The sequence below is a fragment of the Gymnoscopelus microlampas genome (genome assembly GCF_963454915.1).
Source record: "Gymnoscopelus microlampas genome assembly, chromosome: 18".
Classification (NCBI taxonomy): Eukaryota; Metazoa; Chordata; class Actinopteri; order Myctophiformes; family Myctophidae; genus Gymnoscopelus; species Gymnoscopelus microlampas.
The window spans coordinates 7896517-7923878 of record NC_139955.1 but is presented as its reverse complement, the minus strand read 5'-3'; the positions used below and the strand labels follow the sequence as shown (position 1 = coordinate 7923878).

Below are 27362 nucleotides of genomic sequence, written 5' to 3'. Positions count from 1 at the left end.
GGTAACACCTGTGAAGGAAGTAAGGAAGGGCCCAATTCATTCCCAATATGGCTGCATATAGCCTATTACAAGGTTTCCACCCAACAGTGACAAAATAGACAATTGTTGCAGCCCTAGTTGACGCGTTAAGTGGTTTAGCCACTAGGGGGCAGCCGCACGGGTACAGTATTTGTCTCCCATGTATTGTGTGTGTGTGTGTGTGTGCGTGTCCCCCTCAGGTCTGAGGCAGGACTACGCTACGTCCAACTCTGCGTCTGCCTCGCGCCGTAGCTCCTGTGCCTCGCTGCAGTCCCTGCGGCGAGGAGGTGGCGGCACCTACAGTGCAAGGTTATTATAGTTTTGCATTTTATCATTTATAAAATGCATTCATTATAGTTTACATTTATTTCGTTTAGACTTTTTGTTTTGATTTGTTTTCAATGAGTTTGCTAGTTTAATTATTTTTATAATTTTTTTAAAGGCTTAGTTTTAATTTAGTGTTTTAGTTTTATATTATAATGTGGGGTAGTCAGAGGCAAGTTTCAAAGCTCAGACAAATAGCACAAATGGTACATGTTGACGTGCACAAATGGCACATGTTGACGTTCACAAATACTAGTCTTATGTATGAAATAAGTACATTTTCTGATTTGAGTTTTAGCTAGTTTAGTGAACCCACAATACAGTTTCAGTCTATCGTTCTTTTTATTTCGATTAACTAAACTTAATGTTTTGTCACTCCTAGTTTTGGTTATTTCATAACTTTTCATTTAACTTAGAATAACCCTGCTTACAGCGACCAGGAGTTCGACAGCTACAGCCTGGAGGACGAGGAAGACGAGTGCTGCTCGCTGCCACAGCGCCGCCATCGCTTCACGCCGTCCCCGCTGGGCTCACCTCGCTGCCTCTCTCCCTCCACCTCCAACCACGGCCAGGACTACGGCAGCCGGCTTTGCGCTCCGCCGGCGCGCACCAGAGTGCCCCGCCGCTCACTGCAGGGACCCAGCCCCGAGCTTCTCAAGTTCGCCAAGAGCGAGGGTGAGCTTCTATTCCAATTGGTTCTCGAGCAATTTTCATGTCAAGGACCCCCAAATTGAAAAGGTGTTATGCAAGGGACCGCCCCATTAGATTGGTGAAGCCCCATTAGATAGGTGATGTTAAAATCTTCCAAGATTATTCCAACTTTTCACATCACAACGTGTCACAATGCGACAAGTTGTGAGCTTATAAATCAGATGTTTTCTAATAGCCAAATTGTCAAATAAAGTTAAAGTGGTTAAACTGATTTTGCTGGGGACACCCTGGAACCCCTCAAAACCCCCTGGGGGTTCCCGGACCACACTTTGAACCACTACTTCATTCACACTGTGGCCATTTTGCTCTCGCATTAACAGAGCATAATTGCAGCCACACGGATGTGGGCAATTAACATCACTTGGATTCCACACACACACACACACACACACACACACACACACACACACACACACACACACACACACATCTGTTGTTCCCAAACTAGAGTCATGTGCTCTGGTCTGTAATCACAAACACTTTATTCAAGGAAGATCAAAGTCCTGGGATTTGAGTTCATTGACAAAAGGACAGATACACAACAGCAACAACACCACCACCGCCACACATGACTGGAATAACAAGGACAGACACCTGTACAATTCTGCTGTACTTAATTTTTTATTGTGCTCAAATGTGACGTGTGTGTGTATGGGTCTGTGTGCCTGTTCTGTCTGTTGTGTCTGTCCGTGTGTGTGCTTGTGCGTGTGTTCCAGAGGAGTTGAGGCACAGCATGCCTAACCTGGCCCCCCGCACCAGCCTGCGTTCCCTGGAAGCAGTGCGAAACAGCCGCAGCATGGAGGCTAACCTCCAGAGCTCTGGCAACCGCATGTCCCGCTTGACCCACTCCCCCTCCACAGGTAACCCCTCCCTCTCCACACGTAACCCCCCCCCCCTTACACGTAACCCCCCCCCCCCCTTACACGTAACCCCCCCCCACACGTAACCCTTCCCCTTCCACGCGTAACCCCTCCTCCTCCACAGGTAACCCCCCCCCCCCCTTCCACATTTGACCATGTCTCCTCCACAGGTAACTCCTCCCCTTTCACTCGTAACCCTCCCCCACACAAAGGTAACCCTGCCCCCCCCCCCCCCCCCCCCCCATATTTTTCTGTTTGTTTGGAAAATAGTCCACACACACACACACACATACACATACATACACAGTTTATCTAGGTGTGCCCTGGGATATTTTGGCTATGCCAGTTGTGCCTTGGCACCAAAAAAGTTGGGAAACACTGCTCCAGGTAACCCTTAGGGTGGACTCACACATCTGCATTAGACGCTGCATCATCTCCCGTTCACTTAGATTCTATGGGAGAAACAGGGCGTCCAGTTACGGAGCGTTGTAGGCGAGGCATTGACCGCACCTGGCAGCCATTTCACTTGTAGTTTTCTTTCAGTGAGCCAACACAAGTCAAATGAACTGCACACTGGAAAACCAGCACTCTGGCAGCACTGCCCATAGTCCCGCAAATGAATGAAATGAATGCGTCTGAAGTCTCAACTTGTGTTTCAGATGCGTTGGATGCGAGTCCAGTCTTAGGCTACAACAACACATCTGTGTCAGACGTGTCATAGTCAACGCATCTGAAGCGCAAGTCGATCTGTCAGACGCATATATTTCCTATATTATCTTGCGGGTTGTAGGCAGTGCCGGCAGGAGTGCTGGTTTTCCTGTGTGTAGTTAGTTTGACTTGCGGTAGAGTGTCAGCTCGCACTCAAGAGAACTACAAGCGAAATTGGCGGCCAAGTTGGGTCAATGCAGGCACATCTGTCCCATTGGTTGCCTCCCAGTCAAAATTCATCAATGTCAAACCCGACGCTTCACGTGTGTCGGACTTAACGCACTTCAGAGCCTACAACGCACCGCAAAGAGACACTCCTTGAGACCTCTTCTCTCCCATATAGTAATGGAAGTGAACAGGGAAGCTGCCGTGTCTGACTCAGATGTGTGACTGTAACCTTACTCCTACCTGTCACAGGTGTGTACCCCACATACCCTTCTCCCTGGTCACCCAATAGGCTCTATGCACAGCAGCCATATTGGAAAGAAATTGGGCCTCTTCTTACTTCCTTCACAGGTGTTACCAATGATACTAATGAAGGCTCTGTTCCATTCTGGTCAGGGTGCTGATATCGTGCATGTTGGCTCACTAGAAACTCTCCATTTTGGTTCCCAAATGGCCCCTTATGGTGGGTGTGTAACTCTGAGAGTGTTCAAATGGAACCAAATGGACCCTTACGGGTCCATTTGGTTCCATTTGTACACTCTCAGAGTTATGGGGGTTCTTGAAAATAAGACAACCACTATGCCACACTAAATGGAACAGAGCCTTAATTAGTATCATTGGTAACACCTGTGAAGGAAGTAAGGAAGGGGCCCAATTCATTCCCAATATGGCTGCTGTGCATAGAGCCTATACTGTCACTCCCAGGGTGTATGTTTGACCAAAACAGGGATCTTCAACGTTTTTCATGCCAAGGACTCCGTAGCTGGGAGAGAGATGAAGCATGGACCCCCAATATATTGTGTGAATCTGTGTTTATTATTTTTTTCTTTAAAGCATTCTAGGCAACTTGATGAGAGGCTCAAAGCTAGCTCAACATAGTTAGCCAACTGTGTCATCAATGTCTGTTGACCATTGAGAGATTTGAAAGTATTCCATAGGTTTTTCTTTTTTTTTAATTTATAATTTTTATCCCGCGATTTTTGTAACCCATTTTTTTCACCCGGTGCCAATTTCCTAAGTGATCCTGGGCGCTACACCAGCCCTACACCAGCGCTACACCAGTCCCCCACAGCCAGGGAGGCCAGGGCCGAGCTCATGCTTCCTTCAGTGCATGAGAGCCGACTGACCTTCTTGTCACCTGACAGGGGGGAGTTTCCCTGGTTGGACGTAGCGCGTGGAAGGAACACGTTATTCCAACCAGTTCCCTTCCCCTCCATCAGGCGCCCCGGCTGTCATGGGGGAGGCGGTATAGCGACCAGGATTACTACATGTTTTTGTGAGGGTATTAACTACCCTAGGAGACACGGGGAGAACATGCAAACTCCACACAGAGTAGGCCCTTTCGCCAACCCCACCCTGGGTATGGGCGCTGATGACGCGGAGGAGAAGACACGCCCCCAGCGCCCACAGCGTCCCTGGCGGGAATCGAACCCAGGACCTTCTGGCTGTGAGGCGACAGCGCTACCGACTGCGCCACCGTGCCCCTATTCCATAGGTTTTTCTTATACAGTGTGAAGTCAAGTGATGCTGCAGTTTTGATAGCCTAGCTCGCATGGCCAGACTAATATCACTGCATAGATATTAGTCTGGAATCTCTGTATGGAACCTGCATTTCCAAGGGGCGAATTTATAAAAGATGCTTCTGGTGATAAACCTGCCCCATATTTGCATACTAGGCCCTGATTGGTCCCTCTCTACTTCGAAGGGAGTGAAATCCAATCACAGCTGAGAGATGCCAGACCAAATCTGCCGAGGGCAATTTATTTTTGCAATTGCAGATCTGTCTGGTTTCCAGGCTACAGTTTTGATGCCTTCATAGACATTTAACAGTACTATCATCAGTGTTGTGTAAATTGAATGTTTCTCTTCCTTTCTTTTTTTTAAACATTATCTTTGCAAATAATATGTTGGATTCATGTTAATGTGTTTTTTCAGGAAAACTGGCAGCAAATGTTTCGGTCATAGAACCTTTGTCAGTGCTATATACAGTCCGTGCTGTATACAGCACTGACGAAGGTTCTATGACCAACACGTTTGCTGCTTTTTTGCACCTTTCACTTTGAGCAGAGATTACTTTATGAGCATGATAAAAAGATTTTTTTTTGGTGTGTATTTACAGACATTGGAAACAAAGTCCTATGCACACCTGATCGGCTCAGAGACGGGTGTGTAGGCAGGGCCCAACGTAGAGAATACAATTAAATGACCCGCAAACTGTCTGTACTTGCACAATAGGAACATCCGGGTCATTTTATTTTATTTTCAAATATTACAATTTTTGGGGGGCGAAAAAGCTTCCTATATTACACAATAATATGGCGGCCCCCCCGGTAGTAACTTGGACACCCTGTTGGAAACCCCTGGACCAAAACCATCGTACCATCGTCACAAATCATGTTGGGATCTCAACTGTGTGATATTTTCCTTACTTGTCTACAAGAAATCAATAAGCCACATTAAGCCTGATTTAGTTGTGCGCCAAAAATAGCAGATCTACAAGCATTGTGAGCTTATAGATCCACTATTTCCGGTGCGTGACACCCGCTCGCAATTAAGTCTAACTCCGGCATTAATGTGTCGTCTTGCTTTTTCTTGTGACCTGAAGGTATGACTAACAGTCGGCTACGGGCCAACGGCCAGTCTCCTCTCTCCATTCGGGCCCCGGTGAAAGCCATGACGCCTGTGGGCTCCATGGCAGCGGCTCGACAGCAGTCCAGGGGTCTGCCTGTCATCCAGGGACCGGCCGCGGGAGGAGGGGTCCGGAGGGTCCAGTCACCAGGCCCTGTCGGCGGAGGGGCCTACCCGGTCGGAAGAGCCTCAGCTGGGACAGGGCGGCCAGTGGTGGGCAGGGGGCAGGTTGCATCATCACCCAATGCCCGCAGCAGACTTGCACAGCCCTCCAGAAGGTGACGACTTAAAACTGATACTTTTAAATGTAGGGCTGCAACAGTTAATCGGAACTAATGGGTATCATTGATTATTCAAAATTGATAATCAAATCGATTTTATTAAGAAAATCAATGTTCTTTTTGTTGAGCTTGTAGGTCGGTTATATTTGCACACTATTAACACATTTACTGTCAATCCCGAGATATCTCGGGATATCAAATCCACCCGTTAACCGCCTATCCCGAGATATCTCGGGATTGGCGTTTTTTTTGTGGTTTAATAACGATCGCGGTAATTTCTGTACCATCCTTAATTTTTTTCTCTTCCCTTTCCGCTTTCGACCCATCCTTTGTGAAAATATCTGAAAACCGTTTCCGGTTTCTGGTTTTATCTTAAATTAACAGTTTTTCCTGGTTTTGGCTAGACATCATGGTTTTCACACGGTATAAAAAACGAACGGAGAGCTTAGGTTATATATTCTTTTCTCTGGACGACGATCAGTTATCCTCTTTGTGTTTACCAACGATCTGAAACCCGATCATAAGCTAAGCTAAGATGGCCTGCGGTGAGGGCCGTGAAATATGAGCGCAGCCAAACGGATATGACGACTGCAGCCTGTTTGGGCGGGGCAGAGAGAGAGAGGGGAGAGACGGAGAAAAAAATGTAACCCTTTGAGGGCTGGTCGATCTGTCCTGTTTCTTTATAAACACCATCCATGGATATAAACATTGTGACCGGTTGAAAAGGTTATAAAACACAAATCGCTGCCACTGGGTAAGTACATTATGAATAAACTCTTGCAGAGAAAGTGTTAAAACAAATTATTTGAATTTATAAAAAATTAAACAAATCATAAAAAAGGCGTTTCTCGATTACTCGATTAACCGAAAAAGTAATTGATAGAATAATCGCTAAGAAAATCATCAATATTTGCAGCCCTAGTTAAATGTGCAGACTACTATAAGAATAATATTGCAATATACCATATATTCATGACTTGAATTTGCGACCGTTTTAGTCGCAAATGCCCTTGAAATATAATCTGGTTGACCTCAAAATATAATTGGGAGCATTTGTGCGAGTGCAAATTATTCTTCTGGCAGGCATGCAAAAGTGTCACTTTTCAGCTACAGTCACCTTTTTTGAACCCAAATAGGGCAATTGTGTGACACCTGACCCGAAAGAAAACAACATGTTGTCACCTTTTTCACCTCGGGGCTGTTTGCATGCCTGTTCTGGTGCGATCATAACGGAGACGTTGAGTGAACCAAAACCAGCGTTTAATTTCAGACACTTTCAGAGTTAAATTAACACTACGGATTTTGTAGTATAGGTTGGGGTCCCAGAGATATTTTATAAAATTGAGTCTGTGGCTATTAGCATATCAAACCGAGGGTCCTGGAAATTAAAACATTTGAGAATCACTGCTTTAAGCACAGTCTCTCCTGTCCGTCATCGTCATCTCAGGTCAAGCTTCTTATTTGATTTGACAGGTCTTTGGGGATGACGAAACTCTCAGACGAATCGTGGAAAGATGGCTGCTACTGAGTGTAAACACTGATGAAGGATCGAAACCTCCACCTCACCTAATAGGACAAACAACCACTGCGGCCCTGTGCACTGGAATACCTCTCTGTCCACCCATTCAGAATGGAGCACTACAAGCTGCATAACACCTGTACACACACGCACACACAAAAACAGTCTCTTTCCCCCCGAGCATGAAAACCTCATCCAACGGACTTGCACATGGAGAAGAGGCACACAATACACACACTCCATTTGCTGTATGGACCCATGTGGAGCTTCCCAGAAGACTTGTTTGTGTCAAATTCAGTCAATATATTTTTTTTTTTACAGTGAGAGACTGCTGGGACAATAAGGACTGTAAAGGACTTTGTCCGGTTATTGTAATTGAAATGAAGGTATATGGACAGTTTGTCTTTTTAATTTCTGTGTGAAACCTTACTAATTTAGATGAAGGTGATGTCGTCGCTGTCTGGCGGAAACCTTGTACTGTATGTCCACAGCCGTTTCTTTTCAGGAAATATTAAAAAAAAAGAAGCTTTGTTCCAATGGATCCAATGCAGTTATTATTTAGTCACAAGCTTTTGTTAATACTTTTCATTGGTTCAATATTTATAAAAAACCTCAGACACTCAACCACTTTCACTTTCAAAGTCTTAAAAATAGCAAAAATAGCAGATCTACAAGCTTGTAGATCAGCTGTTTTCGCTACTTTTGCGTGACAATCTTGCACGACAAAGTAGGGCATTAATTTATTTTAAAACTAAAGTAAGAAGTTGAAATATGGAGATACTATGTTTCTGCCCCACAACAAGGATATGAGTGTTGCATGTTTGGTTTTGCCCCCTTCCACCTTTTGATGTATGGAGCATCTTCTTTATTATGCTCCAAATGCAATATCCAATGCCTAATATTCCACACCTCCCACACTGGTTAGTGGGTGGCTTTTTAACATTTCTTGAGTGGTGATTTCTGCAGGTTAGGATTTTCCGTCTGTATTTGTGTTGTATTTTGTGTTTTTGCTGTTTGCCGACATGGCAATACAACAACATCTCTGGACCACACTGCCCTTAGTCTATGACAAAACTGCTGTTGAAGAGAGAACATTTTTTTGTTTAATTAATCGTGCCAAGGTGCATTCCACATGCAGCACTATTTCTTATTTGAGATGTTCTCTTAGTCGAAGAAGGTACTGTAAGCATTTTCCAGGCACTTTTACTGCATATCTGGATATGAATTTAAGTGTTTCGCTTTTGGATACCACTGTAATAATAAACTAAATGTTTATGCACGAAAGGCCTTGTACCTTATAGACAGCTATGCACCCTCATGTGGAGAGTGCCTCTGAAAATTAGATGTTTAAAAAGTAATAAAGTCAACCCAGAACCTTGAGTAAAAATGTCTTTATTCTGAACACATCCATATTAGTCCAGTCTACCAAGTGCAGCTGCACTACTCCATCTGAGGAATGGTGGTAAGGACTGGAGACACATCCCAATTAACAGTAGCTCCTAGTTAATTGTTGGTTCTATGTGAAAGCAGTTACACTGTATCAAATGAAAGCATGCCTTATGTCAGTGGTTTTCAACCAGTGGTCCTTGAGGGGGTTCCAGTGGGTCCCCAGACAAATTAATAGTTAGGAACCAAATTGGACCTTGTGTGTCTGTAACTCTGAGAGTGTACAAATGGAACCAAATGGACCCGTTCACTCAGAGTTAAATGAACACTGATGATGATACAGTGTAGATTGGGACCCCCAAGAAATCAAAATGGTTGAGTCCCTGGCATATCTTTTCAAATCGGGGTCCCTGGGCTAATATTTGTCAATTTGGGGGTCCTTGATGCAAAAAAGGTTGAACTACTGCCTTATGTTATATAGGGCTGAAGTGGCCTAATATAGGGCTGAAGTGGTTAATGTATGTTTTGTAATAATTAAAATCTACAAAGTAACTAGTTTTCAAACAATTGTAGTGGAGTAAAAGTACAATATTTATATATAAGTAAAAGTATTGAAAATTGGAAATACTCCATTTACGGTAAGTAAAAAAGTGAGTTACTTTACACCACTACAGAGTGAATCACGAGGTGGGACTTGTTCTGCAACATGCCAACTTATAGAATAAAGAAAACAAAATAAAATGTACAATAAAAAATGCTATACCATAAATCATAATTTACTTGATGTAATGTAAATGGAGTTAGGGTCTTGTCCTAGACATAGCTTATCTTTAGCATTTTCGAAAATGTGCATCTATCCAGTGATAGCAGCTGTAGCCTGTAATGTTCTAAAAGGAGGCATGCATACATTATAACAGTCTGTTCCGTTTTGTGATTTGTTTTTGTTCCTTTCCTTTTTGTCTCCGCCAGGCCGAAGACATGGCGAGAGAGTATGTTTCACCCTCCGTCCGTCCGTCCGTGTGTCCTTGTGTCCATCTGTCTGCGAGCGACTAATCTCCGGCACCGTTAGCCCGGTCGCTGTGAAACTGTGCACACACACACTCCCTGATACCAATTCAGAACCTCTGCCCCAAATTTTTCACATGGGCCTATTAGAGCGCCACCAGGAGGCCAATTTGTGCAAAACAAATTGTTTTACATTACTCCTACAGATTTTATCCAAACGTCACGCAAATCGGTACACAGTATCTCTATAGTCATGTGATCAACACGAATCTGTCCCATTTCCCATATTCCATCCTCATTGCCTAAGGTTGACTTCCAAAGTTTACAGGATTGGTCCGTTTTGAACAAAATGCCTCAAATCATGAACGCAGCATGCGATTTCCGTGAAATTGTGCACGCACATTCCCACTATGCCAAGGAACAAATGCCACTTCAAAACTTTCAAATCAGCCTCATGGTGGCGCTATAACAGGCCGATTCACATTTTTACTTATAACTGCACCGATCTGCGTAAAACTTGGCACGCACACTCCCTAGAGGCCAAGGAACAACCTTTGCCCTGCATTTTTTACATCTGCCTTTTAGAGCGCCACCAGGAGGTCGACTTTTGAAAAACATTTTTTTTGCTCTTACTCCTTCAGATTCTGTCCAAAAATCATGCAAATCGGTACACAGTATCTCTATAGTCATGTCATCAAGACAGATGTGTCCAATATTTCATATTCCATCTTAATTGGCTAACATTGACTTACAAAGTTTGCAGGATAGGTCCGTTTTGAACAAAATGCCTCAAGTCATGAACGCATTGTGCGATTGCCGTGCAATTTCACAGGCACATTCCCACTAGGCCGAGGAACAAATGCCACCCTTTTCACATTGGCCTGTTATAGCGCCACCAACAGGTCTAATTTAACAAAACACATTTTTGGAACAAAATGCCTCAAATCATGAATGCAGTGTCCGATTGCCGTAAAAGGCCTAAAAAGAAATGCCACCCTTTTCACATTGGCTTATTATAGCGCCACCAGGAGGCCACAGTAACCTACCTGACCTGGCGGAGACTTGTGCTCCGAGGAGCACTTTTTCTCGTTTTTTTTTGGTGTTTTTTTTTACCATACTGTCCATGCCTAACAGGAACAAACTTTACAGTATCACCCGTATTGCCTCCAAAATCATCGGACTTCCCATACCCACACTTGCTAATATGAACAATAAGGCCATCACACGCTTAGCAATTTCAACAACAAATGACACTGATCATCCCCTGTATCGCTACTTTGACCTCATGCCATCCGGTCGGAGATACAGAACCTAAAGTGGAAAAAGGTTCGTTTTAGCAGGAGTTTTGTCCCCTCAGCCATTGCGGCATTAAACCAACTGCCCCGTCCATAGGAGGGTTTTCTGTGTACAGTGGGGACCTCATGTCTTTGTCTTTGTGATATGTTTTTTTTTTTTGTTGTCATGTTATGTTGTTTTTGTTGTGAACAGACCTTGTGAAGACAATTTTCCCCTTGGGGACAATAAACATTATTATTATGCTTTAGTTTTCTGCGACCCGTAAAAACAGGTCGGCGACCCCAAGATGGGTCGCAAGCCTACGTTTGGGAAACACTGATCTATTATCTACGATCAATTGGCTCTATTCACAGCAGCCATATTGTGAAGACATTCACAGGTGTTGCCAATGATACTAATGAAGGCTCTGTTCCATTCTGGTCAAACAGAGTCAGGGTGCTGATATTGTGCATGTTGGCCCACTGGAAACACTCTGCTACACCAGTGGGTCTACAGTTGGGGTCCAGGGACCTTCATGGGCTTCCAAATGGCCCCTTACGGGTGTGTAACTCTGAGAGTGTACAAATGGAACCAAATGGACCTGCAAGGGACCATTTGGTTCCATTTGTACATTCTCAGAGTTATGGGGGTCGTGGAAACCACTGTGCTATACTAAATGGAACAGAGCCTTCATCAGTATCATTAGTAACAGTGATAATATGGAAGTGATAATATGGCTGCTGTGCATAGAGCCTATATTGAGTATTTGGAACTGAGTTTTCAAATCCCCATACATAAATTGTCCTTCCTTCCTTCCGCAGAATGACTAGATCCATATAATCTGTTCTGTTCTGCTGTGCATGACACAAATAGCAGTGGACAGTGGTGGAAGAAGTACTCAAATGTTTTACTTAAGTAAAAGTATCAATACTGCAATGTAGAAATATTCAAAGTAAAAGTCCCGGAATTCAACATTTACTTGAGTAAAAGTACAAAAGTATTGGTATCAAAATGTACTGAAAGTACCAAAAGTAAAAGTACTCACTGTGCAGAAAGTCCCACTTCACAAGTTCAAAATGTATAAAAAATCTTTAGAAAATAGATCTACAAGCTCACAATCTCATGACGCATTGTGAGCTTGTAGATCTGCTATTTTCAAATGGCCAAAATATAAATAGAGCTGAAGTGGTTAATGTATGTTTTTTAGTAATACTTACAAATCTAAATCTAGAAAGTGACTAGTAACTAAAGTTTTCAAATAATTGTAGTGGAGTAAAAGTACAATATTTTCCACAGAGATGTAGTGGAGTAGAAGTAAAAGTATTGAAAATTGGAAATACTGAAGAAAGTAAAAATACCTCAAAATTGTACTTAAGTACAGTACTTGAGTGAATGTACTTAATTACTTTACACCATTGCAAATAGTCGGGCCGGATCAGCGCTGAACGAGGCCACCCCGCCCTCCCTCTGGAGTGGCTACACACTACGTCCCATCGCCCGGAGGAACAATAGCAATACTAATTGGCTAGTTGGTTGCCCGGCAACTGCTGAACGTTGACAACATAGTAAATTGCTCAAATTATGACAGAAGAACAATCTCGTAATAATGGTGTAATTGACGTTGATTAATATTATTTGACATTTCGATGGGACAACAACACTATCCACATGATCGTGTAGCTACGAATCTACTCGGTGGACAGCAAGTACAAAGACGGAGATAGATGAAAGGTTATAGTAGGTAGCTAGTATGAATAGAATGTTATCATTATACTGCAGACAGTGCATAATACATTATTAATAAAAAAAAGTGCGATCCCTCGATGATGCTTTCAACAGGGTAAAACTAAAGATAAAACATTATAGCCTACTCATACATTAGTCATTAAAAAGCCATTAAAACTTAAAGAAATAACATTGATTGATTGAATATTTTATTAGACAGAAATGCAAACAGCACGAGTACAGTCACACACGTGGTCTAAAATGATAACACAAAAAGCCCTGTGGACTTGTTTCCATTGAGGTCCATATTCAATTCATCAACATAGCATTAAAAAAAAAGCATTTACCATAGCGGCCCTCAACTATATTGAACCAAACTACACTTGTACATATTCACATAAATTAGTTCGTAGCTAAACATAAACACACCCTTTAGACTTGTTTAAACTCAGAAGCGTCTGAGCTTAAAAAATAGTTTCTTAACTAAAACGAACGGGTGTCTGGAAGTAAACCTAACCGGCGCGGTTCAGTGTTGCCATGTCCGCTTATTCTAAGCGACTTTCAGCTTGTTTTTCTTTAAAGTTGCGTGTAAATATTGGCAGTTGCTGGTTGCGGTTTTTGGGGCTTGTTTCTAAAGTGTACTTGCTTATTTGGGCTTGCTTCCCAAAACGTTTTTTTAAACCAGTGATTCTCAAATATTTTCATGAAATAGTTGTGCCAGCGAGCATTTGTGTTGTTAGAATGTTTCGAAAAATATTCCACATTTTATTGGAAGAGTTTTTAAAAAGAGTAGATCTACAATCTCACAAGTGTGAGCTTGTAGATCGGCTATTTTCAAATAGCCGATAAAGTGCTCATGTGTGGTTGTTGTAGTTGCTTCTTTTGGGGCTTGTTTTCATAGTCCTGGTTGCTTATTTGTCTCGCACGACCTGGCAGCACTGGAACCTAACCGGCGCGGTTGCCTGGAGCAACCAAAGCGCCCAATCACGGGCGCGGCCATTCGCCCGGGCCATGGGATGCGGTCTGTACGCTTCGGTTTGTCAGGAAGCGACCTGATTGGCCGAGGCCTAGCAAAGAGCGCCCGGGGATCCAAACCAGCAGGCCGCACTTAGCTTACCGTCCAAAATAAACCCCACGTACAACACACTGAACCGACAAGGGGGATAAAACCACCGCGACACTCGGACACACTTCGTTATCAGGTAAAATTACCCGCAATCCGTTGGAAATGCGTATTGAAACGGCCGCGGGGGCCCAGTCGGCCGCAGCGGGCCTCTTTGAGCCCGAGCGCCCAGAACAACATGGAAGATAACCGCGGGCTAGCCGTTAGCACGCTAGCTAACGCAAGCCAACACGGTTGCTGCTGTCGCAGCCGAATAAAAGGTGTAGACAATACACGCTGATGAAGATACCATTGGCTGGCTATTTTTTATTATCATTTTGTGTGTTTTTTTCTGCACAGTGTTGGTGCATTTTGGGGTAATAGCGACAAGGTGTCGGTTTATTCGCATCGCATATGTTAGCTATTTTGGCTAAAACAAGATGGCGCCGGGCGGGGGGAGCAGCCCTGTTAGCCTGGGTGGGCTAGCATGGTGGCTAGCTGTTAGCAGCAGTGGGTGGAGCAGTGTTGCCAGATTCTGTGAGAGAAACAAGCAACCAGGTCTAGGAAAACCAGCCCAAAAGAAGCGACTATGGGCCACACGAGCACTTTAACATATACATCAGCTATTTGAAAATAGCAGATCTACAAGTTCTTGTGAGCTTGTAGGTCGGCTATTTTCAAATAAAATCTTGCGGGGAAATTATAATAAGCCGATCTGGCAACCCTGGTGGAGGGCAGGACGGTAGAGCCAGGCTGCTGTTCATTGCGTAATGCTTGCAGTGCTTTCATTGGCGGCCATAAATTCGGGGCATGTCGTGTGTTTTGCTGCAGAGAGAGTCTTGGGTCTTGATGATGAATGGTGTAAAAGTACTGTTTCCCAAAAATGTCAAAATAATTTCATACATTGGAAAAATCAAAGAAATACCATAAATTGGAAAACAAATGTTTAAAGAAGTAGTGAAAATAGCTTCTCTACAAGCTTGTAGATCTGCTATTTTCACTTGTTTGGGTCCCTGTCAAATGTCTCTTTTGGGTCTTTAGCTAAAAAGTTTGGGGACCACGGCTTTAAAGTGTAAAGAGTCACGAATAGCAAGGGAGATATTCGGGATTTTATATCAAGAATAGAGTTTGATAAGATAACCCACTAGTAATGACGAAAGTATCTCCTGCTCCTTTAAAGCCACTGATGGTATTTTTGGACCCATTATTTACCGGCAAGAGACCCATTTGGACTAAAAAAAACAAACAAAGTGGTTCTGGCTTACATGTATCAGTCCAGGCAGCCTGAGGGCAACAACAGACCCCTTTTTATCTGTGATGATGAACTTCCCCCAAGTGTGTGCATGGATGATGATGATGATGATGCTTCAGGTTGGCGGAGGAGCATGTAGTGCTCCCAAAACGCACAGGATGGAGCCACTGGGCAGAGGAAGGAAGTTCGCCACTGAGTCCACACACCCTTTAAAGCAGTGATTCTCAAATCTGTCAATTTCAAGAACCCCCTAGTTTGATATGCATTAGGCATCGGAGCCCTAATTCATACGATTGTTGTTGGCGTTTTTATATTGTCTGGGACCCCAATCTACATTGTAAAATCCTCAGTGCTAATTTAACATTTTGTACGCTCAAGTTTACAGACCTGCAAGGCTCCATTTGGCTCCTACTGTCAGTCATGTTGAGAACCAGTGCTTTAAAGGCCCACATAGGCATATTTAAATTTAAAAAAACAGAATTGTGTTCTAACTTGAGGGGGACATGGTTTCAGTTCTGTGTCAAGACAAGAGCTTTGCCCCCAAACGCTCTGGATTGGAAACACTCGCCGTCATGTATTAAAGGGATATTTCACTTTCAAACATGTCATTGGGTCATTTTATCAGACACGCCCCCTTCCTGTACACACCCATTGTAACTTTTTCCATTTTAACCATGTTAGATTCATCGAAGAAGACCTGTTCTTGGTCCTGGTGACTGATCTTGTCCTTCTAATGCGTGAGGAGACAATGTTTTTTCAATTACTTTTTTTTCATTTCCCCCCAAAAAATTATAAAAAAGTAGTTGAAAAAACATGGTCTCCCCACGGAGTAGAAGGACAATAACAGTTGTCAGGACCAAGAACGGGTGTTTTCGATGAATCCATCATGGTTAAAATGGAGTTTGAAGTCACAATGGGTTTGTATAGGAAGGGGGCGTGTCTGATTAAATGAATATCAAATATCTAAATACTGAATCAAGCAACTTAAAAACTGTCTGGGGTGCTCACAAAAGCCTGCGTAGACGATGAAATGACCCCTAACAGTGAAATATCCCTTTAACTTAAAACACTCTGATGCGTTTTTATGTTTGGTTTGTTCATGCAGGTGTCAAAGTTGCCCCAGGACAATTACATGTGGTCATCATATCCAGCGTGCCATTTAAAATGTGCTCCCACACATGGCGCTTTCAGCACCATGTTAACAGCAGCTATGATGTTTGTATCAAACTAAATATCTTGTCACAACAAGTGAAATGTTGCTGCACTGAATTTGACTTGTTGTATAACCATATATGCCAAGTTCTAAGCCAGACACACATGTTAAAAGCTTCTATCTGGAACTTGTTTGAATGAATAAAACGTTTATCTTTAACCAATGTGTAGTTAATACAATATAACTGGTACTTCCAGTGGTTGGATGTGGTCTCCCTACTCTTCCATTGAGACATTCTTACCTTGGTGCCTGGTAGGAGTAGGACACCTACTGGTTGACACGGTGCCCTGCCTGGCACTCATAAGCCCAAAATCTCCCTGGCCAACAAACAGTGTATTCCCTCTTGCATGAGCGGTAGATGTTGGGTTTCCCACGCGGGAGATCTGGGTTCGAATCCCAGGTTACAATTACCTCTCTGTCGGGAGAGGACATAAAGCTTATGTAATGGTTTGCCGCTTTAAGTGTCATTAATCCTGGGCTCTGTATTACAACACCATACTTAACACTAACAAGGGGGTTGCATTCTTCATGCATGCACAGTCATTACCCTGGTTTCTCTTTCTTTTATCAGCCAGTATTAAGCGTTGCAAGGGTAAGCTGATATTAAGTGGCTGCTCCTACTTTATTTGTCATTTTTACAGCGTGGTTGTTAGCTAAGCCATCTGGAACAGGGTTGGTCTGTATTTCATCGCTGTTTATGTCCATTGTCCAAAACGGTTTGTTCTGTTAAAGCTGTGTTCCAAATGGTTCCAGTGTAAGTTATTCACTTATTTAGTCACAAGCTCTTGTCATTGGTTCATTTATAAAACCCACAGACACACTTAACCACTTTCACTTTCCCTTTAATTGCCGCTCTACAAGCTCACTGGCAATCTTTTACTACTTTTCAGTGACCCTAGAATGACAAAATAGGGCATTCATTTACAAAGACAGCAACGCTATATGTCTGCCCCTTCAAAAGTAGACCAGTAGCAGCTCATGCTGCTATGTGCATGGCATCACGAAACACAATCATCACCGGCCAGGACAGCCTGACATTCCTGGTGACGTATGGTGAAAGTGAAACTCATGCAGAGAGACGTTTTTAGAGTTGGGTCACAGTTGAAATTCTGTGCATGTCAAAAGAAGAAAAAATCAGTGGAGCTCTTACTTACACCAACATTGTTCTTGTGAAGTACCCTTGTTAGTTGTTAGCATTTATAAAGATGTCCGTTGTTTGTGCAGCTTTATTTTATCCATAGTTAAAGGCTGAACAGGCAAGCCCTGTCGTTTTTAGACAATCATTTTCGCTTTTGCACCTTTTTAAATGTATGACCGTGTTCTGTATTTTCCTTTGCATGCAGGACTATGATGACTGCTGATGGAAGGGAGTGCCGTTAATACCATACTGGTTTCCTTCTGAAGAGCCTTGGCATATCAAATGTGAAGGTATGCATGCTGAACTGTCTGTTCATGGTCCGTCTGACTAGTCGGTCTGGTCAGTCCTAGTCGTCACATTGATGTTGAATTACACACAAAGAAGTGTGTTATGCAAATCCCATGCTGTATGTTTCAGTCTTCTTTTCTGGGAGAGAGAGAGAAAAAAGACATGGACCAAGGCGGGGGTGTGTTGGAGCTGCACACACAGGAGCTGAAGATGCCCCATGCAATGATCATGCAAGATCTTGGTAGGTGAACAAAGTAGACTGAGTGACTGACTGTCTTGTTGTGAACAGCGCTTTTCATCATAAATCCAGGGCTTTGCAATAGAGTAGTATTTAATTTAATAGGAAGACACCCACAAGTATTACTTAAGTTGATGCACAGATCATTCTCTTGTCTCCTCCTTCTTTTTGAGTTTGTCGAAGAGTTTGTTGACCATTGTTTAATGAAAAACTGAAACTCCAGCATGGTAAATCCTTTCATTTAATTAACTTAGATTCAAATGTTATCAATTATGTGACAGTTTCATCTGTAGTCTTTGTTTTATTCTCTTGAGTCCTTTTATCATTACTTACTATTCATCTATGCACTTCAACATAAATTGCATATATTGCAAAATGTTCTTGGAATGATTGTAGGGCTGCACAATTAATCAAATTTTAATTGTGCCCTTCAAACATGTTTGGGGTCATTTTAACATCTACTCAGGCTTTTGTGAGCATCCCAGACAGTTTTTAAGTTGCTTGATTCAGTATTTAGATATTTGATATTCATTCATATAATCAGACACGCCCCCTTCCTATACAAAACCATTGATAACTTCAAACTCCATTTTAACCATGTTAAATTCATTGAAAACACCTGTCCTTGGTTCTGGTGACTGATATTGTCCTTGTAATGCGTGAGGGGGCCGTGTTTTTTCAATTACTTTTTCCATTAATCTTTCAGGAAAATTGAAAAAATAAAATGCAATAAAAAAATTAAGTAAATGAAAAAAGTTATCGAGAAAACATGGCCCCTCACATATTAGTATGAGTCACCAGAACCAATGATGGGTGTTTTTTATGAATCTATCATGGTTAAAATGGAGTTGGAAGTTACAATGGGTTTCTATAGGAAGGGGGCGTGTCTGATTAAATTAATATCTAAATACTGAATCAAGCAGCTTAGAAACTGCCTGGGGTCCTTACAAAAGCCTGAGTAGATGTTAAAACGACCCCAATAATAATATCCCTTTTAAGTTTTGGTATTCAGAGATGCACAGAATTTACAGTACAGTATAGGTGTATAGGTGTACATTTTGATTAAAACATGTCTACATTAGCAGGAATGTACATGTACAGTAGCACAAAATGAATGTGAAAGCAGTGCTACAGTATGTTTATGTGACAGTGTAATCAGCAATATTTTTGTCACTAAACTCAATCGAATAATCTTGACAAATAATCGTGATTTCAATATTGATCAAAATGATCGTGATAATTTTGGCCATAATTGTGCAGCCCTAAATGATTGATACACTGAATGTGTTTGTGTTTGCAGTGGCAGGAATGGGAGGCCTGGCTCATATCGATGGGGAACACATCGTGGTGTCGGTGCCCGAGGGCATGCTTCTGTCCGACGTGATGACCGACGAGGGCATTCTCCTGGAGCACAGCCTCGAAGTGGAGGGCCTGGAGACACACGTGGTGGAGGGCCTGGAAACGGACATTGAAGGTCTTGAGGCGGAGGTGGTGGACGGGCTACAGACCCATGTAGTGGAGCTAGAAGCTGAGGTGGAAGTGGAGGGTCTGGAGGCGGAGGTGGTGGAGGGCCTGGAGACGGAGGTAGACGTCGAAAGCCTGGAAGCCCACGTCGTGGAGGGCCTCGAGGAAGAGGTGGAAGTGGAAGGCCTGGAAGCGGAGGTGGTCGAAGGCCTTGAAGTGGACGTAGAGGAACTGCAACCTGAAGGGGTTGAAAGCCACGAGGACATGGTGCCCTCGGAGCATAACGTCATCATGCCTGAGAACATTCTGGGGACAGAGGTGGCCATAGAGGAGGCTCTGGACCACCACCATCACCACGTCTTGACCTCAGACCTCATCCAGGACTCGGACCACCACCATCACCACGTTATGCCAGACCAGGTGTTTGTGGCAGAGCTGCTGTCCGAGCACCAAGAGAACACCCTGGATGAGCAGCTGGTGTCCCAGGAGGTGATGGTCACGGAGGATGACTCGGAGACCGTTATCCACGAGGAGCTTCCAGCCGAGGCCGTCGCCCTGCAGACGGACGAGGATGACGACGCCAGAAGCAGCTCTGAAGATTATCTCATGATCTCTCGTGAGTTGAAAGCATTGAATGCTGGCCACTACATTGAATATATAACGTCGCTGTCGGGCAGAAACCTCCCATCTCCATATTCTAACTTTTTTTCCCATAAATTGACGCCCTACTTGATCATACTGCACTGAGTACAGCGTCACACAAAAGTATCAAATATAGCAGATCCCCAAGCTCGAAACGCGGCTCAAAACGCAGCGCAAAGTGATGCTTGTATATTTGCTACTTTTGCTGTTCTTGAATTTGAATCCTGCAAAGTACCAGTTTTAAATGTGAGGTTTCCACCAGACAGAGACGATATACGTTTTAGTTATGTATTATGCAATTGCATAGTTTTAATCTTTGGTGACACGCCATTTTGAATAACAAAAACATCTGCAGTGGATGAGGTTGGGGAGAAGCTGGACATTGGAGACACGCCTCTGGAGATCAGCACTGAGGTCATGGAAGATGAGGAGAGCAAAGAGGACGATGGATCGGAGGTCATCAAAGTCTACATCTTCAAAGCAGAGGCAGACGATGATTTAGGCAAGTGGAATCGTCTAGACTATATCATTTTTACGATTTGACCAAGGTGCGTGTGTGTGTGTGTGTGTGTGTGTGTGTGTGTGTGTGTGTGTGTGTGTGTGTGTGTGTGTGTGTGTGTGTGTGTGTGTGTGTGTGTGTGTGTGTGTGTGTGTGTGTGTGTGTGTGTGTGTGTGTGTGTGTGTGTGTGAAAAACTGAAAAGTTTAAGGAATACTTGGTGAAGTGAAAGTTTAGCCGTAGTTGGGGAGCCCGGTGGCTCAGCCAGTTAGTGCACAGAGCAGATGCTTGTGAGTGACGAGGACCCGACTTCCAATCCGACTCCTGTCTTGTCTCGCACGTCTCCCTTCTTTCTGACCTTTGTTTCCTGGCTCTACATTCTACTATCTAATAAAGCAAAAATGGCCAAAAATCATCTTAACTCTTTCACTGCCAGACACACATCAAATAGAGTAGTACCGCCTGAATACCAGCACACACTCATCAAACAGAATTGGCACCACTTACTCACAATGGGTGTGATGTTTTTATTCTCATTGAGCTATCATTCAGATTATTAGTGGAAAACACAGTCACTGTAGAGAGACAGGGAATTGAGTGAGTGCAGAGCGAGGGAAATGCATGCAATACAGATCTCCAGCTCAGTGGCCTTGTGGTTAGAGCGTCCGCCCTGAGATTGGGAGATCTCGGCCCGGCTGGGTCATACCAAAGACTATAAATATGGGACCCAATGCCTCCCTGCTGGGCACTAGGCATCAAGGGTTGGCTGGATTGCAACATATTAGCATCATGTCCAGGGGGTGTACTTGTACATCGTAGCCTGGGGATGTACTTGTACATCAAGCTGCCTCACGCAACAGAAACGGGAGATAGGCTCCTGACCTAAGGGCCACATGGCTCGAGAACCGTTGGTTCCCAAGGCTACTTACTCATTTATGTAAACGCAGTCAACGTAGTGAAAAGGGAATTGAGTGAGTGCAGAGAGAGGGAAATGCATGCAACACAGATCTCCAGTTAGGATCTAACCAGGGACGTTGCAATTATGTCGGTTGTATTTAATACAACCGACCAATGCCCGAATAATAAGTATCCTGGCAGCTACCAGCGTTCTATGAGTTTCATGGAATGTATTTTTTTCTCATGTTTCTGTCTGGTAGGAGGAACAGAGGTAATAACAGAGGATGATTACCACAACAGCCATCCTGATCTGGAGGCGGCGTCATCGGGCAGACTGGGAGTGGGCCGGGACAAAATGGTCTACATGGCCGTGAAGAACCGGCTCAAAGAGGAAGAGGAGGAGGAGGACGACGACGAAGATACCGACGATGACGACGAAGACGCCAGTAAGTGTGAAACAGGCCCTGCTGTTGAGCAGTGGTGGACAGTAATGAAGTACATTTACTTGAGTACTGTACTTAGCAGATCCACAAGGTCACTTATAGATCTGCTATTTTCACTTAAATTGATTTCAATACAGCAATGCATTTTTAAAAAGAATATATACTTCGCAATTTGTAATTTTAAATACTCAACTTTCACCTGTAGTGGAGTTAATATTTGACTAGGAAGTATCTATACTTTGACTGAAGTTGCTGGGGTTCAGAGTACTTTGTCCACCACTGCTACTGAGTGACCAAAACCCAAACATCAGACAGGAGGTCCCGCTAAGTGGCCCCAGGTCAGGTTTTAGGCGTTAAAACAGCGTTGTCTCTGTGACTGTTTGTAGATACAGAGAGAAACATGGCTGAGCAGGTGTATATGGAGGTGGTAGTAGATCAGGAAGACGACGACTCCCTAAGCAACAAGATGTTTGTGCCTGTGTCCTGGGCAAATGCTTATGGTAAAACATTACGGCTTGGATGTACACTGTTTTCATAGTAGGGCTGGGCAATTAACCAAAAATATATTGAAACCGATATTTAGGAGCAATAACTGACATATAACCGAATAATCGAGAAGCAAGTTTATTTTTTTCTTTTATTTTTCCCCCCTTATATATCAACAAAAACCACACAAAGAAATCTAAATCAATTGGTCTGTTTAATCACTCAACCCTGTATTATATTTTGTTGTACAATGGTGGCATACAAATATTGTGAAAATAGCCGATCAGAGCTTGTAGATCTGCTATTTTCACTACATATATTTTTTTAAATAATCGTCAATTAGACGAAGACAAAATTTTGAAATAATCGTGATATTGATTTGAAGTCATATCGCCCAGTCCTATTTCATAGCATGAGAAGTATCATAGGAAAACATTAAATAGAATAAACTGAATTCTTAACAGTCTGAGAAGCTTTCGTGAGTTGATTACAATATATCCGTGCGGATTGTGATGAGCTATGTGTGTCTGTGCAGGTAACAACATTGACCCGGTGAAGAATGGAACAGCAACGCCTTTTCTGCAGATCAGAGAGGGACTCGGACCGAACCGCCCACTCAAACCTAGGCCCAAGAAGAAGAAGAAGGGAGAGAATCGGCAGTGTCAGACTGGTATGATCAGCCGCCCACTGTGACTCACATACAGGATTTGACATCATACTCTTATTATATTGTTGCTGTCGACCATAAACTTCTTATCCCCATATTTTAACTTTTTGTGTTTTTTCGTAAATGTATGCCCTACTTGATCATACTATAGCGTCACACATAAGTATCAAAAGTAGCTGATCTGTAAGCTTGTTCGTGCCGCGCTTTGAGCTTGCAGATCTGCTACTTTTGATATTTTGGAATTTGAAAACGAACAGTTTTGGATATATGATATATGGTTTCCACCCGACAGAGACGATATAATCTTTCACTGGTATATCTTTCACAATAACCTTTTTTTTTTATTGTTTATCGTAGACTAGAATGTCTGCTCTAACATGCACACCAAAATGACACAGGCAGTGGAAATGCATTTATTTATATGTATTTTAAGTTAATACATACAGTTTCAGACAGTGTTGTTGTTGCTTTTCCAAAATATCCTCAGCGGCTAGGATCTTGCAGCATTTGTTTTGGAACGGTACTTAAGTGGTTTTGTTTCAAACTGAATTCTGGGAATCGCAATTTAGACCATAGACAGACATTGTAATAACGGAGCTACCAGAGGTGTCACCAAAAAGACTACTAAAATGAATGACTTAAACATAACCGATAACAAACTGGAAATATTTGTTGACGGAATGACATGGCACTTCCCGAAAGGAACAGCTAGTGCCATAAAGGAAGAATCATACATTGTTTTTAAAATGAAGTTAATTTCCATCATTGTAAAATAATGTCTCTTGTCTGGTTAATCTCCTCTCTCAGCTGTGATCATCGGCCCAGACGGCCTGCCGCTGACCGTTTATCCCTGCCACATTTGTGGGAAGAAGTTCCGCTCGCGAGGCTTCCTGAAGTGCCACATGAAGAACCACCCGGACCACCTGCTGAAGAAGAAGTACCAGTGCACTGACTGCGACTTCACCACCAACAAGAAGGTCAACTTCCACAACCACATGGAGAGCCACAAGCTGCTGAGCCACCACAGCGAGCGCTCTCCCGAGTACACGGAGTACGCCAGGCGTTACCACGAGACCAGCCCCCTGGGCTCTGACAAGCTCATCGTCAAGGACCGCGAGCCTAAACTACACCACTGCAAGTACTGTGACTATGAGACGGCCGAGCAGGGCCTGTTGAACCGCCACCTGTTGGCCGTGCATAGTAAGAACTTTGCCCACGTGTGCGTGGAGTGCGCCAAAGGCTTCCGCCACCCGTCGGAGCTCAAGAAACACATGCGGACCCACACAGGCGAGAAGCCGTACCACTGTCCGCACTGCGAGTTCCGCTGTGCGGATCAGTCCAACTTAAAGACTCACATCAAGAGCAAGCATGGCGCCGACCTGCCCTTTAAGTGCAGCCACTGCCCGCAGGCCTACGCCGACGCGCGGGAGCTGCAGCGTCACATAGAGATGGTGCAGGGTCACAAGACGCACCAGTGCCCGCACTGCGAGCACAAGAGCACCAACTCCAGCGACCTGAAGCGCCACATCATCTCTGTGCACACCAAGGACTTCCCACATCAGTGTGACGTGTGCGAGAAAGGCTTCCACAGGCCGTCAGAGCTGAAGAAGCATGCAGAGACGCACAAGGGCAACAAGGTGCACCAGTGCAGGCACTGTAACTTCAACGCCTCGGACACCTTCACCCTGAGCCGCCACATCCTGTCCCTTCACACCAAGGACCTGCCCTTTAAGTGCAAGCGATGCCGGCGAGGCTTCAGGCAGCCGGCCGAGTTAAAGAAACACATGAAGACGCACAGTGGCAGGAAAGTCTATCAGTGCCAGTACTGCGAGTACAACAGTACGGACGCTTCTGGCTTCAAGCGGCATGTCATTTCTATCCACACCAAGGACTACCCCCACCGCTGTGACTACTGCACCAAGGGCTTCAGGAGGCCTTCGGAGAAGAGCCAGCATATAGCCAGGCATCACAAAGACATGTTGATGTAAACATGCCATGACTCACGCACACTTACACACAACGCACGCACATACCTGTTCACACACACTTCTTTCCCTAGCAAATCTGTTTCACAACCCCAGAGGTAATCTAAGGCTTTTAAGAAAAAGATTAAAGGATGTAGACTGATGATGATGAAGATGACAGCAACATTTTAATTGACCATTCTGTGTTCCGTGTTGAAATAGGTCTAATACACCCCCACCCCCACCTCCACCACCACCACCACCTCCACCTCCACCTCCGAAAGTGATGCGAGAAAACATTCAGTTTTTTTTAAAGAAAAAGGAAAAAAAGAAAGTGTATTCATGTTGTGGGACAGCTGTAACTTTTTTTTTGTCTTGTTTTGCTGCAGAGGAATCACATTATGAACATATATTCAGGGTTTCAAATCTTCTATATTTTTATATCCACTCAGCTGAAATGCTGCAAGAATGACAACTGTGTCCTGTAACATAGAAAGTGGTGCTTTGTGACCGTAATGCCAGTTCTGCTTTGCGACGACGTGGAATGAAAACAGGAGAAACAAGCCTCCCTCTCTCCACACTACCAACTAGTATCATTTTGTTCCTTTTCTAACCAGCTTTTACTCTCGACATTTGTTTTTAAATGCCATTGTGTCATTAATTTGAGGCGCAGGAAGGGCCACTTTTGAGATCAAAAAGTAATTGTTTGGAGCAATGTTTACATCTATAGTACACCTTTTTTTTTAAAGGGTATTCCATGAATCTAACCTCTGTACCTCATTTCTTTTGTATATTGTATTTTCCTTTTTCCTCACAAGTCTGAGCACTCTAAAATAATCATGTAATAATGTATATTCTGTTGTAAATGTAAAAAAAAAACTATGTTTTATGGGTGTTTATAAATGGTGAGATTATTGGCAATGTCTGGAGAAAGATGGAATTGAGGTGCCATTGATTACATTGGTGGAATATCCCTTTTAGCGTAAAAAAAGAAAAATGTTTAGCTTTCTTGCCCGGTGTTGGCGATTATTAGACAGATTGATGCCTGGTAACCTCTTAAGTGATGGCTGTCGGGTCTTACCGTCTCATCTAAAGCCTACTGTATGCTTCGCCACCGCCCTAAAATAGCAGATTTACTTGTGAGCTTGTAGGTCTGCTATTTCAGCAGTGTCGTGCAACAGAGCATAAATTAGGCTTAATATGTTCCCCATGACACAGCCCTCTCCGCAGAAAACATAATCGCAATCAAGCCTTACATCTGTCAAATTCTTTATTCTTATTCATGCACTGAACTCGGCTAATCAGAAAAAAAGTGGTTCTTTTAAAAAAAATCTCAAACATGCTGTATAAATACCTTTCTGAGATAATTATGTATGTTTGAGTCAGTAGACAGCACTTTAATTACTTCTCCCCCAATTTTTTTTATTATTTGTAACTTACGTGTATGGAGGGTGTATGTATGTATGTATATATATATATCCCCCAGATAATGGACAATTTCTGAGCTTTTGTCAGTGAGTAAAATGGCATTGGGTGTTTGTTACCTATCAGCCTGTAGGTGGAAAAGGATCACTCTTAATTCCATGAACAATGAATTGTCATTGAAAGTGGTGCGTGAAGCCATGTATTATTCTGTTTTATGGGTAATTAATTGGACTTTGTGTTCATGTTCATGTGCTCACTCACATCAGCCCCCCCCACACACACACACACACACACACACACACACACACACACACACACACACACACACACACACACACACACACACACACACACACACACACCACCACCACTCTAGTTTCTGTCAACTGGGTGAGTCCCAGACATGGGATTATTACCCTTGAACTCTGGTCAAGATATTGGCATTAGTCTTAAGCGTATTCATTATGCTATCTCCATTTAAAAAATAATAATTATTGTGGTATATACTAAAGTTCCATTCATTTCGTGTACTTCAGTCTATTTTTCTTTCAGTCTGATTGTTGAACTACTGGTGGGGAGGAACAAAAATAAACGATTATCTTTTTACACTTGGTTATCCTTTTTGCCACAAGATGGCAGTCTTGTCCTGTGACCAACAGGTTTCACCTCCACAAGCAAATGAGGGGAGTAATTACATCAGTGATTGTCAATGTTTCAAGGAACCTCAGTTGGTTCTGCATTAGGCTACGGACCCCCATTAAAATTCTTCAATCTAAGAAAACTATCATTGGTCGCGTTTCCCAAAGAGCTTCGTAGAGATGCTTTGTAGAGATGCTGCGCAGGTCCTACGACGGGTCTAACGTGTGTCGTCACAGGCTGCGCGGTACCATAGCAGGCATGTAGATTTCAGGTCATGCGTGGCCTACGCAGCTTGCTTAAGAGCCTCCTACACAGCTGGGACTCAGCGAAACCTACGCTCTACCCTCATTAGTAGCAGGTGGTTGTGCCCTGCGTGCCATCTAAACTGGCTTAGGGAGACAC

At 43.5% G+C, this 27362-nt stretch overlaps 2 protein-coding genes across 5 annotated transcripts in view; both read left to right on the top strand.

Annotated features, from left to right (window-relative positions):
• LOC311065567 (SLAIN motif-containing protein-like) overlaps nucleotides 1-8587 on the top strand; it is a 29484-nt gene extending 20897 nt beyond the window's left edge. For both annotated transcript variants that reach the window (XM_084085978.1, XM_084085977.1), the window contains 5 exons: nucleotides 219-327; nucleotides 776-1017; nucleotides 1770-1913; nucleotides 5392-5692; nucleotides 7169-8587. In XM_084085978.1, coding sequence (XP_083942104.1) covers nucleotides 219-327; nucleotides 776-1017; nucleotides 1770-1913; nucleotides 5392-5692; nucleotides 7169-7223 — 851 coding nt within the window. In that variant the 3' untranslated portion in view covers nucleotides 7224-8587. The remainder of the gene's footprint in view (nucleotides 1-218; nucleotides 328-775; nucleotides 1018-1769; nucleotides 1914-5391; nucleotides 5693-7168) is intronic.
• A 5084-nt stretch (nucleotides 8588-13671) lies between these two features.
• Nucleotides 13672-26927, top strand: znf711 (zinc finger protein 711). Of its 3 annotated transcripts, none has more exons than XM_084085572.1 (9): nucleotides 13672-13807; nucleotides 17516-17600; nucleotides 17728-17839; nucleotides 19137-19916; nucleotides 20298-20444; nucleotides 21597-21782; nucleotides 22172-22279; nucleotides 22801-22935; nucleotides 23740-26927. In XM_084085572.1, the coding sequence occupies exons 3-9, from the start codon at nucleotides 17761-17763 to the stop codon at nucleotides 24918-24920; spliced, it is 2616 nt and encodes an 871-aa protein (XP_083941698.1). In that variant the 5' UTR covers nucleotides 13672-13807; nucleotides 17516-17600; nucleotides 17728-17760; the 3' UTR covers nucleotides 24921-26927. The 3 variants fall into 3 exon arrangements, with proteins under 3 accessions (XP_083941698.1, XP_083941697.1, XP_083941699.1); XM_084085571.1 differs by having other exon boundaries at nucleotides 22166-22279; XM_084085573.1 differs by lacking the exon at nucleotides 22172-22279.
• Nucleotides 26928-27362: the final 435 nt, after the last annotated feature.

Excerpts from the sequence above, each read along its gene's own strand:
- znf711 (XM_084085571.1), top strand. The coding sequence starts at position 17,761 with ATGGACCAAGGCGGGGGTGTGTTGGAGCTGCACACACAGGAGCTGAAG. Across the intron at positions 20,445-21,596 it reads AGAGGCAGACGATGATTTAG|GAGGAACAGAGGTAATAACA; the intron begins GCAAGTGGAATC and ends TCTGTCTGGTAG. Across the intron at positions 22,280-22,800 it reads GTCCTGGGCAAATGCTTATG|GTAACAACATTGACCCGGTG; the intron begins GTAAAACATTAC and ends GTGTCTGTGCAG.